At 44.5% G+C, this 16,825-nt stretch overlaps 1 protein-coding gene across 2 annotated transcripts in view; it reads right to left on the bottom strand.

The window, feature by feature from the left end:
- Positions 1 to 16,449, bottom strand: part of SERBP1 (SERPINE1 mRNA binding protein 1) — a 35,456-nt gene extending 19,007 nt beyond the window's left edge. The window contains exons 1-6 of one of the 2 annotated variants that reach the window (XM_084852273.1): positions 15,933 to 16,449; positions 8,067 to 8,220; positions 7,488 to 7,634; positions 7,268 to 7,363; positions 6,199 to 6,273; positions 1,012 to 1,189 (exon numbers count right to left, since the gene is read on the bottom strand). In XM_084852273.1, coding sequence (XP_084708399.1) covers positions 1,012 to 1,189; positions 6,199 to 6,273; positions 7,268 to 7,363; positions 7,488 to 7,634; positions 8,067 to 8,220; positions 15,933 to 16,329 — 1,047 coding nt within the window. In that variant the 5' untranslated portion in view covers positions 16,330 to 16,449. The remainder of the gene's footprint in view (positions 1 to 1,011; positions 1,190 to 6,198; positions 6,274 to 7,267; positions 7,364 to 7,487; positions 7,635 to 8,066; positions 8,221 to 15,932) is intronic. The other variant, XM_084852274.1, reaches the window with a different exon arrangement.
- Between the last annotated feature and the right edge of the window lie 376 nt (positions 16,450 to 16,825).

The raw sequence follows: 16,825 nt of genomic DNA, 5'->3' as shown, positions 1-16,825 counted from the left end.
CTAACTTTATTCAATTTGACGTTTCTGACAGGAAGCTACTACAGTTTCTGATGGGAGACTGCTTACTTTCCATGTACTTTTTAACATGCTAAAACACTGCATGTTTGAATTACCCATATGAAGTAGTACCATCCAGGAAAACAATGTACTACACACACAATTTCAGCAGATTTGAGTTGGCTCTAGGATTCAGGCTTTCAATTAATCATGGGTGCAGTCCACATCCCACTGGGAAGTCTCCCACTGAATTTAATGAAGTTGGAATACATCTTGTATCTATACCCTAAAGCCCTACACACAGATGCTAGTCATATTGTAAGCTTTCCTCTTCAATTGCAAATGCTAGCAACTTGTGCTTCAAAATGAAAGCTGACAATCTTAGGTTAAACACATTTTTGACACTCACATGTTTAATGGTCCCAGGAGTGTAACCAAGTCACCTGTAGTTTTAGAGGGGCCTAGAGATGCATAATGCTTTGCTTAGGTTCATTATTGGTGCAATTCTCTTGCTAGTGGGCTCTGAGCATGTGAGATGAGTCAAAGGTCGATGGCGCAGCCTCAGCACATTCCATGCTAATGAAGGCTAGTATCTTATCAGGGCCTAGGATGTGCCTGAGAAGTGAGGCTATGTTTATGCCGAGTTACAGGTGGCTGTGCTGGGAAAGTTGCAGATGAACACTAATTAATGCTTGCTGCTGTCATACTGCCTCACTGCTGACATGTATAGTATAAAACCCATTTTACCCCATGGCTCTGGGTTCAGAGAAGCTGTCTGAATAGGTACACCTGTGTGCTGCAAGTACTCAATAAAGTCTCCTTGTAAGCAAACCTGGATCTGGCTTATCATTATCTTGGCACCTCCAAACTTTAGCAGCCCACGGCTGAGGCATACAACATGGTAAAATCTGATGCAGAGAATAAATATGGTTGGAATACCCTAAAGTGTATTAAAAAAAACTCTCAACAAAACATGAAGACAAGACAAGACATAATTTACAAGGTATATCCTACCTCCTCACTCTTTGACTTATGAAGAACAAAACCTTTTTTCCATTGTCCATCAGCACCTTCATTTGGTTTGCGGATGTTGAACTCAACCTTTGCACGATCCTTATTCTGAATAGCTTTCCATTCATCTAGAGTCATTTCCTTAGGACCTTCTTCCTTGACTTCTTCTACTTCATTCTCTCTACAATAAGTTTACAGTGATGGCTATTCATTTCACATTTTTTGCAGTGAGCAATACATTCAGAATGGTGAAGTCTGAACACAGGAATGCTACCTCAAGGAGGAAGGCCATCTAATTTATTCTTAACAAAAAAAGCTTTATTTTAACACATGAATTTTTAATTCAGACAAAATAATGTTCTCTGGAAATCATTTGAACACACAAGCTTTACTATCACACCTATTTTCCAATTCCAGTGCAACAGAGTTAATGGCATGATTTGCACATAATGCTAACTCATGGTTTATTTAAACCATGGTTTGTTCTCTCTGTCTCTGGGCTGTTTCTCTCCTCCTTCACCTGCTCCCTCCTTGTATTGCAACTGCCTTTGCAACACTGCAGTACTGGCATGTAAAGAAAGTGGGTTTTTAACTGCTTTTGCCCACTGCCTCTGTAGTCTGGTGAAAACTGATGAGCAACCCATGATTCTAGGTTCATACGTAATGACAATCCATGGTTTAAACAACTCACAGTTCACAGTGACCAAGTTTGGACAAGAAGCCATGGTGCCCGCAGGCGCCATATTAAATACGCAATCTCCACTTGGGGGTTGTGTCGTGCGAACCCAGCAAGCATGGGTTATGCAAGGGTTAAACCCTAAAATCAACCATGGCTTATGCGAGGGCATAACCCTAAAGCACACCATGGGTTATGCAAGGGTTCTTTAACCCTCGCATAACCCACGCTTGCTGGGTTCGCACAACACGACAACCCCTGAGTGGAGGTTGCCTATTCAAAATTGTGGCCTCATGTGCCATGCACATACCACAGCCTTTGTCGTGGGCTATCAAATCGTGCAAACAGTCCCAATCCAACTACAAACCACAGGTTCTCTTTGTGGATTGTTCGTGGTTAAAAACCCATAGTTAACCCATAGTTCTAGGTTCGCTTGTAACAACAACTCATGATTCAACCAACTATAGTTAATTTAACCATGGTTTGTCATTATATGCGAATATATTGCTGACAACCAGAAACTAAGGGCAGGCACACTGTATATTGCTAGCAGAGAACAAACAAAAACAGATGTGACAATTGTGCATGATCAGTCCTCATTCCCAGTTATTCCTCAGCAGCAGCAAGACTGGAAGAGATCATTCTTTCCCAACAGATACATTTGCTGTTGTTCAGTCGTGTCGGACTCTTCGTGACCCCACGGACCATAGCACGCAAGGCCTTCCTGTCCTGCACTCTCTCCCGGAGTGTGCTCAAGTCCATATTCAATGCATCGGTGATGCTATCTAGCCATCTCATCCTCTGCCATCCCCTTCTCCTTTCGCCTTCAGTCTTTCCCAGCATCAGGGTCTTTTCCAGGGAGTTTTCTCTTCGCATTAGGTGGCCAAAATATTTGAGCTTCAGCTTCAGCATCTGTCCTTCCAATGAGCACTCAGGGTTGATTTCCTTTAGGATGGACTGATTTATCTCCTTGCAGTCCAGGGGACTCAAAAGAGTCTTCTCCAGCACCACAGTTTGAAAGCATCAATTCTTCGGCGCTCAGCCTTCTTTATAGTCCAGCTCTCACAGCCACACGTTGCGATGGGAAAACCACAGCTTTGATTATACGAACCTTTATCGGCAAGGTGATGTCTCTGCTTCTTACTTTGCTGTCTAAGTTTGCCATAACTTTCCTCCCAAGGAGCAAGCGTCTTTTAATTTCACGGCTACAGTCAGCGTCTGCGCTGATCTTGGAGCCCAAGAAAATAAAATCTGTCACTGCTTCCATTTCTTCCCCTTCTATATGCCAGGAAGTGATGGGGCCAGATGCCATGATCTTCGTTTTTTTAATGCTGAGTTTCAAACCAGCTTTTGCACTCTCCTCTTTCACCCTCAACAAGAGGCTCTTGAGATCCTCTTCGCTTTCTGCCATTAGGTGGTATCAGCTGCATATCTGAGGTTGTTGATAATTCTCCCAGCAATCTTAATTCCGACCTCTGATTCATCCAACCCGGCATTTCTCATGATGTACTCTGCATATAAATTAAATAAGCAGGGCGACAATATACATCCTTGTCGTACTCCTTTCCCAATTTTGAACCAATCAGTTGTTCCATGTCCGATTCTTACTGTTGCTTCTTGATCCTCATACAGGTTTCTCAGGAGACAGGTAAGGTGGTCTGGTACCCCCAACTCTTTAAGGATTTGCCACAGTTTGTTGTGATCCACACAATCAAAGGCTTTAGCTTAGTCAATGAAGCAGAAATAGACGTTTTTCTGGAATTCTCTTGCTTTCTCCATGATCCAGCAAATGTTGGCGATTTGATCTCTAGTTCCTCTGCCTCTTCAAAACCCAGCTTGTACTTCCAGTAGTTCTCGGTTCGCATACTGCTGAAGCCTAGCTTGTAGGATTTTGAGCATAACCTTGCTGGCATGTGAAATGAGCGCAATTGTACAGTAGTTTGAACACTCTTTGGCATTGCCCTTCTTTGGAACTAGAATATAAACTGACCTTTTCCAGTCTTGTGGCCACTGTTGAGTGTTCCACATTTGTTGGCATATTGAGTGCAGCACATTAACAGCATCATCTTTTAGGATTTTAAATAGCTCAGCTGGAATACTGTCATCTCTGCTAGCTTTGTTGTTAGTAACGCTTCCTAAGGCCCACTTGACTTCGCTCTCTAGGATGTCCGGCTCAAGTTCAGTGACCGCATTATCATGGTTATCAGGGACATTCAGATCTTTCCTGTATAGTTCTTCTGTGTATTCTTGCCACCTCTTCTTAATCTCATCTGCTTCTGTTAGGTCCCTGCCTTCTTTGTCCTTTATCATGCCTGTCTTTGCACAAAACGTTCCCTTGATATCTCCGATTTTCTTGAAGAGATCTCTAGTCTTTCCCATTCTATTGTTTTCTTCAATTTCTTCGCATTGTTCATTTAAGAAGGCCTTCTTGTCTCTCCTTGCTATTCTCTGGAACTCTGCATTCAGTTGGATATATCTTCCCCTTTCTCCCTTGCTTTTCACTTCCCTTCTTTCCTCAGCTACTTGTAAAGCCTCATCAGACAGCCACTTTGCTTTCTTGCATTTCTTTTTCTTTGGGATGGACTGAGTTGCTGCCTCCTGAACAATGTTACGGACCTCCACCCATAGTTCCTCAGGCACTCTGTCTATCAGGTCTAACCCCTTAAATCTATTCGTCACCGCCACAGTATATTCGTAAGGGATATGATTTAGGTCATACCTAAATGGTTTAGTGGTTTTCCCTACGTTCTTCAATTACCCTTAAAAGCGCTATGATTTGAACTCCATCTGTCTCCATGCAGGTAAGACAGATTGTCATGGGGAGGCAGCCACCACAAGGAGAAATTTAAACTGACCTCCACTGACTACCTGCTGTATGTGCACCAACCCTAAGACACTCCAAATAGCAAGATCATGCACTATAGTCCCAAATGCTGACTTTTCTGAGGCATTTTAATTTAAACTGCATACCAATTTCACAACCATTTTTAACAATGTCTGTTTGTATCTTCGGAGAAAAAATTAAGGGGATTTTATTCAAATTGCAATGATGAGCAACTTGATGTGTACAGAACATGATGGAAACCTGTCACAAGGTGACCACGGCTATGATTAGGGATGTACGAAAGTCACTTACCTTTTCTAAGGGTGATATTCACGGTGGGGGGGAGGCGCTCCATCCCTCCCCCCGAAATTCTCTCTGGCCGGATTCTGCGGAGCTGCCGGCCAGGGCCACCCACAGCTGGACATCCGGCCGCTGGGCAGCCTGCAGGGACGCAAATGGCAGCTGCCATAGCTGCCGTCATTTGCCTCCTTGTATTTTGCCGTGATAGGCTATATAAATATTTACGTAGCCTATCACGGCAAAAAAAGCCAACAGCGAACGCAAATGGCGGCCACCATAGCCGCTGCCATTTTGTGTTCGCTGTTTTTTTTTGCTGTGATAGACTACGTAAATACTTTATTTTTACCCAAATTTGTATGCCAATTTTTACACAAATGGTGTCCCTGCGTTAGCCATAATAGGCTACGTAAGTATTTACGTAGCCTATTACAGCTACATGGAAGAAGCAAAAGGTGGCCGCAGATGCAGCCGCCATTCGCAAGTCAGCACAAACGGCAGCAGGTAGGTGCTCCGTTCCGGGCCCATTTCGTGGGGTGCGGGGGGGCTTCGTTCTGCTATGGATTTCAGGGGTCCGAGTGCACTGGCATTCGGCCTCACCGAGATCCATGGCGGAATTTTCTGACATCCCTAGCTATGATCAAGTACATCAATGCCATGATTTTGATTTATCATGTATGGCAAGAGGCTCAAAATTAAACTTCAGTTAAATGAGATCCTAATGTATACATGGCCACCAAGAATGGAAATAAGCATTGCCAAAAAAATCCCCAAAGTGCATGCATGGGCAGAATTCATATATTTGACACTCTAAACATGGCATAGAGAGTGGTGTGCACTAGCATATTACAGCACAGCAGCTCCTTAGGTAAGGCAATATATATTCTTGTTTATTTCCTGAGAAGGTGTCTCCATTTTGAAAGGTCATAACAGTAAGTCAGGCACACTGGTTTGTACCAACCTACATGGTTCTATGGTAGTCCTGTTCCTAGCACTACCACTCACCATTTCTCACCCATTTAACAGTTTTGCACAGCATTGCTACACCACATCAAGACAAAGAAGCAATTGCAATAATTCTTTCTCCCCTGTATCAAATCTGGATTTCACAAGTTTTACCACATACAATTCAGAACCAGAGCTTCTCACCTACATGCAATTTCACAAATTTGAGGTTTGAGACATTTTAGATTAATTAATTCCAATTAAAATATCTGTTTTAATCAGCCTGTCATATAACCAAAATAAATTAGCATACACAGAATCCAATTTTTAAAAGAAAAGCTTTCTACTAAAACAAAAATCAACCATTTTCCACATGTACTATCTATCTTATCAAGAGCCAAACTTCTCACAGGTGATCAAAGAACGCTCCTGGCAATTTAATACTTACTTATTCTCTGAGTCAGCAGGTGGATGCTCCTCTCCCTCTGGCGTTTCCTCTGTTGCATTTGATTGTTCCAAGTCACTGAAATTAAGTGGGGTTTCTTTAAGATTGGTGTTTCAAATCAGCAAGCTTAATAAATTTGCAGGGGGAGCAATCCTATGGCCTCTAGTCAGCAGCTAGGCAGCCATAGGATATCTGGTTTTCCGGGAACCGCCCTGGAAGCTCACGCTCCGAGGTCAGTTCCCAGAGAACCAATCTTCCCTTCTTTCTGCGCTGCTTCACAGGCAGCGTGGAACTGCCCCGCACTCCACACTCCAAAGAGGAGCGCGGAGCAGCCAAAACAGGGCATTCGGGGCAGGGGGGCGCTCCACAGCAGGGAAGGCGGAAATGCCAGTATGACACATCCTATGTATCATCCAGCAGCCTCCTCCCTGCTCCGCCTTCCCGTGGCTAAACAGCCAAAATCAGCTGTCTAGCCACAAATTCACGGAAGGAGAAGTGCGGAGGGAACGATCCCCTCCATGCTTCTCCTGCCTTGAATTGGATGGGTGGTCGCCTCAGAGTTCGGAGGCGGAGGCCTATCCACATAGGATTGTGCCCTAACAGTCACTGAGCTCAAAATTATTCGAAAACATGTAGTGTAACTTCATAGAATTTTCATTCTCTCTAATATCACAGCTCCTTCAGCTTCCTAGGAATGCATGCCCGCATCATACAGAATCTTATCAAAGAACCTTATGGTATTTCCCTCAATACAAGACTGCCAACAATGAAGTTGAAAAGGCAAAAATCCAGGTGGTTTTACATGCCAACTGAGATTCAACACAGACATAATTAACCACCAGAATCATAATGCCAAATATAGAGAAACGCTTGTTATTTTCTATGTTGTTCCATGCTACACCTTCACAAAATCTTGCTCCTTCTAGCCACCTCCCATGATTTCTAACCTAGGATGCTGAATATTATGCCTGATGGGTGAGGTTTTAAACTTTCATCATGTGATTTTGAGAATATAGCTTTGCTTATAATTTATGTTAACTCTGAAAAACGCATTTTAAAGCAAAATACTAACGTTAGCTCATCTTTGACAGTTCCCCAGTTGTGCGATCCACTTCCACCACGCTTGTCCTCATGCTTTAGACCACTGAAAAGTGAATGTGAAAGAGAACTAACAAAACTGAGTTAACATAATAGTGTTGGGATACAGAAATTCAAAGGCAAAATTTCAAAGTATTAGTCTGGTGGGAAACAATATATTTTTGAAGGGCAAAAATATTGTGTTTAAGACTTACGATCTGTCACTTCCACTATGCCTATCAAATTCACGTTTGCCTCGGGAGTCAAAGCCATCTCCTCTGCCCATTCCACGTCCTCTGCCGCCACGGCCACCTCTTCCACCTGGGCCACCACGGCCACGCATTGGACGATCGATAATGGGTCTATTGTAAATAAAAATGAAATTGCAAATTACATTTGCAAGTGCATTTTACATGCCCTAACAAAAAATAGTCCGGATCTTTATAATACTGAAATACTTCAGTCATTCGTATACAAGCCATCCTTCCTATTATACTTCTATCGTAACAGTAGTAGCAATTATCCTTATTCTTCCCCCCACCCCCAATATCGTTTTACAATGATGATGCAACTACATTAGTTACTAACGTTCTTGAAGAGTATTATCCTCACAGAGCACACATTTAACTCTAGGCCAGACTGGTTCCAGCATTTTCATTAAAATATATGAAGAAACATGCCATCGTAAGGCAAGTATTTTTGACTACTTAAGCATCTTTGCATTAAATCCATTAACAGGCCACACCTAGAACCATTTTCTCCTCCAGCCAAATCTGAAAATACACAATTCTTACTTATCAACGGAAAATTCTCCTCCTTCCCCCTTTTCTTCAGTAGGTTTATCAAATCGTCGTTCACGAGGAGGCCGTCTCTCTTGCCTCCTCTCAACAGGCTTGCCTTCCCCCTGTGGTTGCTGCTGATCAGGCCGTCTGCCAATTCGCCTTATCCCTAAAAATAGAAGGCAATCCGCATCAGTAAGTTATTTATCCACTTCCACAAAGCAAGTGCTATTCTTTAAAACACAGTACAAGCACTACAGTTTATGGATAGTAGTTTTTCCAGAACTTGGAGGCAGTATTATAAAACTGCCTTTGCCTATGGTACACACAGTCATTTTTTAATGTTCCATGATCTCTGGGTCAAACTAGCTTTGCAGGTGTTTATACTCCTTCAAGCTGCACTCCAGAAAAGTCACAACTAAGCCCGCAGAAGCATATTTATTGCCCTCCTTTCTGTTTAACAAAATTGACAACCAGTGTTTGTTTTGGTGAGACTTTCAAGTAACTTGTTCCACGCTCCGCTAATTACATGCCACCGTTTTGGAACAGCTTGCAAAGGATTTACTTTTACTTTGGTAGTGGAAAGGTGGGTACATATTCATATATGCACACAGACAGCCCTTAACAGGCAAAAACAAACAGTAAAACTGCACTTTCACCTCTGGGCAACACCCCACCATTCAAGATTTTATTTTTAAGCTCTGGGGGGGGGGGAGTGCACACATGCGCGTGAGAGCGCACACGCATGTGAAACCAACTAGAGAAGAAGCTGGTCTAGTTAATATTTCCACTTCAGAGACTTTTATGGGATTAGGGCAGCCTTCCCCAACTGGGTAACCTCCAGATGTTTTAGACTACAACTCCCAGCATTCCTGGTCACTGGTTACGCTGGCTGAGGCTGGTGGGAGTTGAAGTCCAAGACATCTGGAGGGCACAACGTTGGGGAAGGCTGGACTAGGGGAAGTGCAACACTTAGGGAAAGAGGGAACCATCCCTCCCCTCATTAAGTATGAACACTAATCAAGTTAATCATGCCCAATGAGGGCTTGCACTATGGCATGGTAAGGAGTAAGCTGGACCTATGACCCCAGAGAAATTGTTCTTTGTGTAGTAGTACTCTGGAGTGCTGCACTAGCATTCCTCTCCAATTAACTGTACAACAATGAGAAGCATTGCTACAACTGAGAGCAACAGGGCCCAGCATGCAACCCACTCTTTGCCCTGTCTGGGAGATGCGATTGGTGACTGCACAGCAGCCTGGCCATGCTTTTTGTACTCAGCTGCCTAGTCTGATGGAAGTCAGGGAAGACCTGTGTCAAAACAGCTGAGAACTTCTGTGGATCAGTCCCCAATGTTTCCATTCAAATAAATAAGGACATGTAGGTATATTTCTGTGTTAGGAATTGGCCTTTCCTCTTCTTAGCATCAATGGCTGCTTCAAATAATACTTGAATACCAGCATCATATGCAAAGCTGAAGGGCTATAAACCCACTTTATAGAAAAGATACTTTGGACAGAGTTGTGCTGAACGCTAAGCCCATTCTACATGACTTCGCACTTGTGTGTCTTAAAAAGTAACATCAGAAACCGCCTTGAAAGTCCCAGAAACAGAACTCCAAATCAGATTAAATAGCCTCATCTAATAAAACAGATCATACATTATAGGCGAGACCTATCCTGTATCCTGCACTGCATGGTGTTACTGTGCAATTTGGGTAGGAAATGAAAGCTACTAAAAGGTAGCTAGAAGAGTGCTGGCTGCTTATGAGAACTACTGATCAAAGTTAAGACAGGTACAGCTGGAATAATAGCAGCTCTTTCTGAAACAGAATTGATCAGCAGTCCATAAAAACACTCAACAGGTTGCCATTGGTGACCACATCTTTAAATATGGTAAGCTTCTGTCAGGCCCAAGCCCACTCCTGAGGCTAACTGCTGTGGCCTCTGATGAGAAATAAAGGGGCTCCTATCAACCATAATTGAACTTATCCCACAATCCCTTCCCACATCACTAGGAACCATGGGAGATATTCTCCTTGGCAATTCCCTCTGCTAACTTCCACGCTCCCAACTAGGTCATGCCTGCTCTCTTACGAACCCCTGAACTCTTGAGAGATTCCCATACCCCAACGGAACCGAGGAATCTGTCCTAGTCACCCTGGCCAGCATATCCTATCCTTCTGAAGCCAGGATTAGAGTGCCTTCCTGTCTCATAGCATGTTATGCTAAACCTGCTGGATAGAACAGAATGAGCTCCAGGTCTCCCCACAATGGAACTCTCCTCTATACCATTCAGTGGCAGCATGTCCTGGCTTGTCCCTGCAATTCCAGGATATGCAACTTCGCCCACTTCTCCCACTTCACTGAACAGGCATCCTTGTCCTTGCACAGCCTATCCTAAGGTATGGCGAGACATGTGCAGAAGCCCTGCTCGGAGTCATGCTGGGCACTGGAGGCACTCCAGAATCAACGAGATTACTCACCACTTCCAAGTGCCTCTAATGCTCAGTGTGACAGAGACTAGACTCCTCTCTTCCTCCATGCTGTGAGAGGGGGTGGGGTGGTGGCTCTCGCAAAATTTTGGTTACCAATGATTTTAACTCCCTGGAACTGAAAATGCAATAAATGAGAACTCACATTAAGCAGCATTTGAATACTTAAGGGTTGCTTTTTAAATGTAGTACCAATCACATAGTATAAAATTCTCTCTCAAAGTATTACATAGTTGCACCCAAGAATTTAAGACACTGGGTTAGATCCAAGCTAAGTTTGTCATGCTTTAGTCCCAACTGAGTCAGTCAGGACTAACCTGTCCCATTGATTTCAATGGGACAAAAGCATGACTAGTTTAGTCTGAATCCAACCCACTGACTTTTGCTTCTGTAACAGTTCAAAATGAAAGTGATATAACAGTCTTCACTTTGCCATTGTTAGTTTTGGCCTAAATTGCACATTTACTAGTAATATAAAAACACTCTAGTACATTTTATACCAGACTAAACAGTGTTCTTGTACAGTATCAGACTAGTTTAGGTGGCTGAAAGGAGCTCTTGTGATACTGGAGCAGCACTGTTTACTGTTGAAAGACACGTTGAACATGCAAAATGGTCTGCACTGCCTGATGGTTATCCAGCGCTCCACCCCAGTATAACATACTGCATCACACACAACTACCACCTAAAAATCTGGCATACGCGGTGCACCCTAGGCCCACTTGTTCAGTAGGATCTTTTAACTCAATTCTGATGGATCGTAAACATTGCACACAATCAGGGCTATGTATAAATCATCAGCTCTATGCACAAATTTCTACTAAACGTTACCTCTGATCCTTGACATAGCTTGATCACTATACAAACATAATTGAGGCATTTTCTCTAGCAGTCCCATGCAAGTCCAGTGAAACTGACTAGACCAAATTGACTAGACCAGAATCTGCTCACAATCTCTGTCAAGAAAAACACAAATGGGATGGAGGGGCAAGGCAGTACATACCACCAGCAATGTTACCAGTAGTATCCAGTAGGTGTCCACAGTTGCCACCCACACACACCTACCTCATATTGTCAGCAAGACAAACTGCATGCAATGTTCATTCTACCACAAGTGTTTCCAAATCTCTGGAAAGGTATAATCTATTTACACAACACTAGTGTGGCAATGTTCTGCCAGAGAAGTTTGCTGCTTATTTTTAAAAAAAGGTTTTCCTCAAAGGACAATGTAAATAGGGGCCCATAATTTGCAGCTACCCTGACTGCTACAATCCCCCAATGCATTAGAGAATTCAGGGGAAGGAAGGAGCCATGTTGGATTTTGGAGCAGGCAGTCACTTGCTGAAAATGAACCCCACCCACCCAATTCCCTCGCCAGTGATGGGGAAGGGATTCTCATGTTGCATCAGCCAAGCAGAGGCCTAATGCCAAGAGTAGAAATGTATTAGCGAGCTGCTTACACCACACCTTGATTTCTACTTTTCTGAAGTTATTTTGGAGATTTTTATGTTTGTGTCAATAGCGCTAAGATTTTTTCTTGAATTTACACAACACCATTTTGTAATAATAAAGGCAATTCTGTAACATCGTGATTGGACTATAACACCACCCAAGGTAATGGAGTTATCAACTATGAGTAGATTGCCTCAAAATAGGATTGTGTCATATATGAAGACAAGGCATATGTAATGAGTCTCTTAAAAAAAGAATAGTTATCTACAACTGCTATAATACAGAACCAGCACCACATATTTCACCATAAAAACCTAAATTATACAAAGTGTTAATGGAGCATGCCACAATTAGGCCTGGCCAGTATATTGCTGCGGAACTTCCTGAGAATTCCATGTATACTACCCTGAGGTTCATGAAAGGATGGATAAATAAATATGCTTCATGAATAGATGAACATCACATAAAAATGTGGACCTGAAATACAGCTACCTTACATTTGAAATCATTTTGTTTCTTAGAATAAGTTCAGAGCACAAACTTCAAGGCAGGCTGGATTTGGACAGTGATATAAAACTGCCAGAAATTCCATACCTTGTAAAAAGCCGTCACCCAATTTCCTAAACTTAAGCTAAGTAGACTTCTACATCATGTGAAAATGTAAGTTCAAGCAGAATTGAGCATTTAAACAATGATATCCACATGTAAAGGCAAAAGGAAAAGGGGACGGCAGAGGATGAGATGGCTAGATAGCATCACCGATGCAATGAATATGAACTTGAGCACGCTCCGGGAGAGAGCGGAGGACAGGAAGGCCTGGCGTGCTATGGTCCATGGGGTCACGAAGAGTCGGACACGACTTAACGACTGAACAACAACAAATCCACATGTAAGCATAAAAGTACACTGTACGGAAATATGCGTCTGGTAATTTTTACAGACTAATGATGACATGAAAGGCTCAATCCTATGGCTGCTGGACAGCGGCTAGACAGCCATAGGATTGTTTGGTTTCCAGGAACCAGCCTCAGAGCCCATGCTCCGAGGTCAGTTCCTGCAAAACCGCCTCCCCTACCCCTCATAGGTGGCATGAATTGTCCCTCGGCAAAAGGGGGCATTCCGGGGGAGTATGATGCTTCCTATGCTTCGTCCCGCCTCTCCCCTCCACCTGCTCCAAAGTCCTGAGGCTAGACAGCCAAAATTGGCCATCTAGCTATGAATGCAGGACAGGTGGAATGCGGAGAAGATCCCCTCTGTGCTCCGCCCACCCTGCACAGGATAGGTGGCCACCTTCGAGTTCTGGGACAGCCGCCTATCCTGATAGGATTGCTTGCTTAGTTCTCAGATGCTACTAATATATTTTACACATGCCTCAGAAAGCTTCAAAAAAAGCTGTACCAGTATAAACACCTGGATCCAAGTGTAAATAATCCAAGTCTTTGTTTAGTGCCTTAACCACAAAATCATGTCTCCTTCCTGGTGCACATCTTTTTTTTTTTTTAAACCTTTTCCAAAACATACAAAAAGTATAGAACCCAACAGAAGTTTAATTTTCAAATTTGTTTTAACATTATAGTAGTAAAACATTTTACACTGTTAATGGAACAGCTGCTTTGGAAAACATGGTCTGTGCGAGTATCACCAACGTGTTCAACAAATTGGTAAATCCAGCTAACACAATAAAGCTTACAAATGTTTTCATAATTAAGACTGCCATGCTTTGCTATGTTAACTTTTCAAGTTAACATTAATTTCAGTTTATCTGCTATCGCCTCTAAACCACCGCTATTTGCTGTTACTTCTCAATTCCTTGTTTCACTAAGGGTGCAATCCTATGCTTCTTTAGACAGAAAGACCTACAACTCCCAGCATGCCCCAGCCAGTCATGCTGGCTAGGGAATGCTGGGGAGTTGTAGGACTTTTTTCTGTCTAATCATGCATACATAGGATTGCGACCTAAATAATTCTTCACAAAAGGTCAATCATCCCACCAACTCCTTCCCTAACTAAAACCATTACTGAAATATAGTTAATGGAGTCACTACAAGGGCACAAGGGGGGGGGGGAGGGCAGACCTTTCACCACTGGGTCAATAAGCAGTCAGAAAAACTGCATATGTGACTTAAGGGCCAGTTATTGAGCAGAGCTTACATGCTTGATCTTCAGTATAAATCATAAGCAAATACATTATTTATGTACTCAAAGTATTTGACAGTTATGACACTTGGGCTATACCAATTAGTATCTGGCCTGAAGTTTTTATTTGCTGTAGCCATATAGGAGCATGTTCCCATGATCAGAAACCCTGATTAAGTCCTAATGCATTTTTTAAAAGAATGACACTTTTTAACCAATTATTTGTGAGAATGAAGGGCACAATAAAATAATTATTAAGCACAATAAGTAGCTATTCATTTGTGTTAAGTAATCTGAATATACCCAAGAAAAATGTTACTGCATTTAGTGCACTGCACAAAATTTAAAAGTAGAATGTGACTGACCTGTAAACAAATGTTAATTATTCAATGTATATACTTCACACACACAATCTCTTGACTATAACTTCAAATTTAGCAATTTTTAAAACTATCATCACATTACGTATCAGAATTTTCGCCCTAATAAAAGCACATGGGGAGTAGCACCGTCATGAAAAGAATGCACAATACATTTTGTCCTTCTGTACAACTTTAGAGAAAAAGACCCCAGTGTCACTTAGCTGAGTACCATTTCTTCAATATTCTGAAAACGCAACTCACAGTAAATACATGAGCTGTTTTATTAGCTTAAAATGACAGGAAAATATTAATACACTTTGAAAGACTCCAGGTTTGATTCCCTCCCCCTGTCCCAAATGTCATTTTAGTTGTTCTACATACTACTCAACTTGCAAAGAGGGGGGGAGTATTCAAACAGTGGTGCACAGTTCCCAACATTTCACAACAGAATAAGCACAAATCATTTGATCCTCAAATGAGAAATCATTTACTAAATAGAGACCAACCTATTCTCACTTTCTTGGGAGCACGTTCCAATGAGGTGAAGCTTACTTCCTAGTAAGCATGCACAGCATTGCGTTGCAAATCCGCAATTAAAACTTGAAGGTGCCTAGAATATTTCTTTCCCATGCTACCACACAAGGCCTCAACTAAACCACTTAAAGAACTCCATTTTGTCTCTTCTCACAGCCCTAGTAGGCGGCGATATAGTTGGAACCAAACCACTAGCCAAGCAACATGAGGGCAACGCACGTGGCCCAGGTATAAATTGAATAAACTTCATTACCACCACCACGCGTCCACCGTGCTTCTTCTGACTCAAGACACCGGGCTTTACAGAAAAGAGGCACCAAATCCACTGTCGATGTATAATCAGCGTTTTAAACCTCACGTTAGGAACATGCCCACCCCCTCGAGAAGCATCCCACTACTGACACCCCCCGACCTCCCCCCCCCCCCGGTCTCTCGAGGGCCAAAGCATCCCTACGCAAGGAGCCTTTTTTGGCGCACGCCCCTCAGACCTTGCCTCCACACGGGCGGCGTGAGGGCTGGAAGGCTCCCCGGCTCAGCCTAGCGAGCTACCCCCATTTCCCTCCCATGCGGCGCGCGGACACACGAGGCGGCTCCGCTCAGGGCAGGCAGAGCGAGCTCCACACCCACCCACGCCCAGTCAAGGAACATGGGGCTTCAGGTCTCCTCTAGCAGCTTACCTTTGCCCGGCCCGCCAGGAAAGAGGTGGGGGGTCCTGCTCGGCACCACGTGCTGTTCGGAAGGCGGTGAGGAGGCCGTGAGGGAGGGCTGCCGCGGGCTCGACTTACTGACGGGGGAGGCCCGGCAGGCTCTCTCCGCCCGCTCAGTGCAGGCGCTGACCTTGTGAGGGGCCCTTCCCCTCTACCTCCCCCGCCCCAACAGGCGCACACAAAACCCCACCGCTCACCTTCCTTCCTGAGGGGCGCGGAGCCAGGCTGCCCGCCCCCATCCTCTCTTCGGTCCCCGGCGCCGCCAGGCCCGGAAGAGGGGGCGAAGGGCGGCAAGGGGTTCTTGCGCTCCTTCTGCGACTCCCTGCGCAGTTGCTTGGCCGCGCTGCCGCTCCCGCCCCCGGAGCCGGCCTGGCCCGAGCCGCCGCCGCCTGAGGAGGAGTTGGCTTGGGCCACCTGCCCGCCGCCGCCTCCACGGCTACCTTGGTGGCTCCCGCCTCCGCCTCCGCCGGCGCTCTCTTTCTTGCGGCTCTCGGCCGCCTGGATCACCTCGAAGGGGTCGGATTCGTCGTCCAAGAGCTGGTCAAAGCGGTTGGTGACGACGCAACCGAAGCCTTCCTGCAGGTGTCCGGGCATGATGGGCCCCTCTCGGTGGGATCCTCCTCCGATGCTGCCCAGGCCCCTGGCCCACCCCCTGCGCGCTCGCCTGCTGCCCACACAAGATGGCCGGCCCCCAAAGAAACTCGCTTCTCTTCCGGCGAGAGTGACATCCGGGAAACAGCAACAGACGCCGCTAGCGCCCGCAGAGGATCTCGGGAGCTGGAGGCCAAACTCCCCGACTGCCCGAGCAACCGTCTGTCCTCGCAGGGAGGGCCCACAATTCCCAGCAGGCACCGCGGCACCAAGGAAGAGAGAAAGAGGGAGATGAACCCGTTGCGGTTTTTATTTTGGAACGAGGAGGCAGTTCCTTTCCTCCCCCTAAATTGTAGTGAAACCTTCATAACATAAAGCAGACCGAGGGATGCTGTTCCCTGCAGGCGTGGCAGCAAACCTGAAAGGCCAATGCTTCTATTGCTGCTTACTCAAGATCAGTTAACACGGATTACTTAGGGCAGCTTCAGTGCACACGTTA

Source organism: Heloderma suspectum, chromosome 4, assembly GCF_057233095.1.
Source record: "Heloderma suspectum isolate Gila_16-S chromosome 4, 16-S_ref, whole genome shotgun sequence".
In the NCBI taxonomy this organism is placed as follows: domain Eukaryota; kingdom Metazoa; phylum Chordata; class Lepidosauria; order Squamata; family Helodermatidae; genus Heloderma; species Heloderma suspectum.
This window is presented reverse-complemented; position numbering and strand designations above follow the sequence as displayed.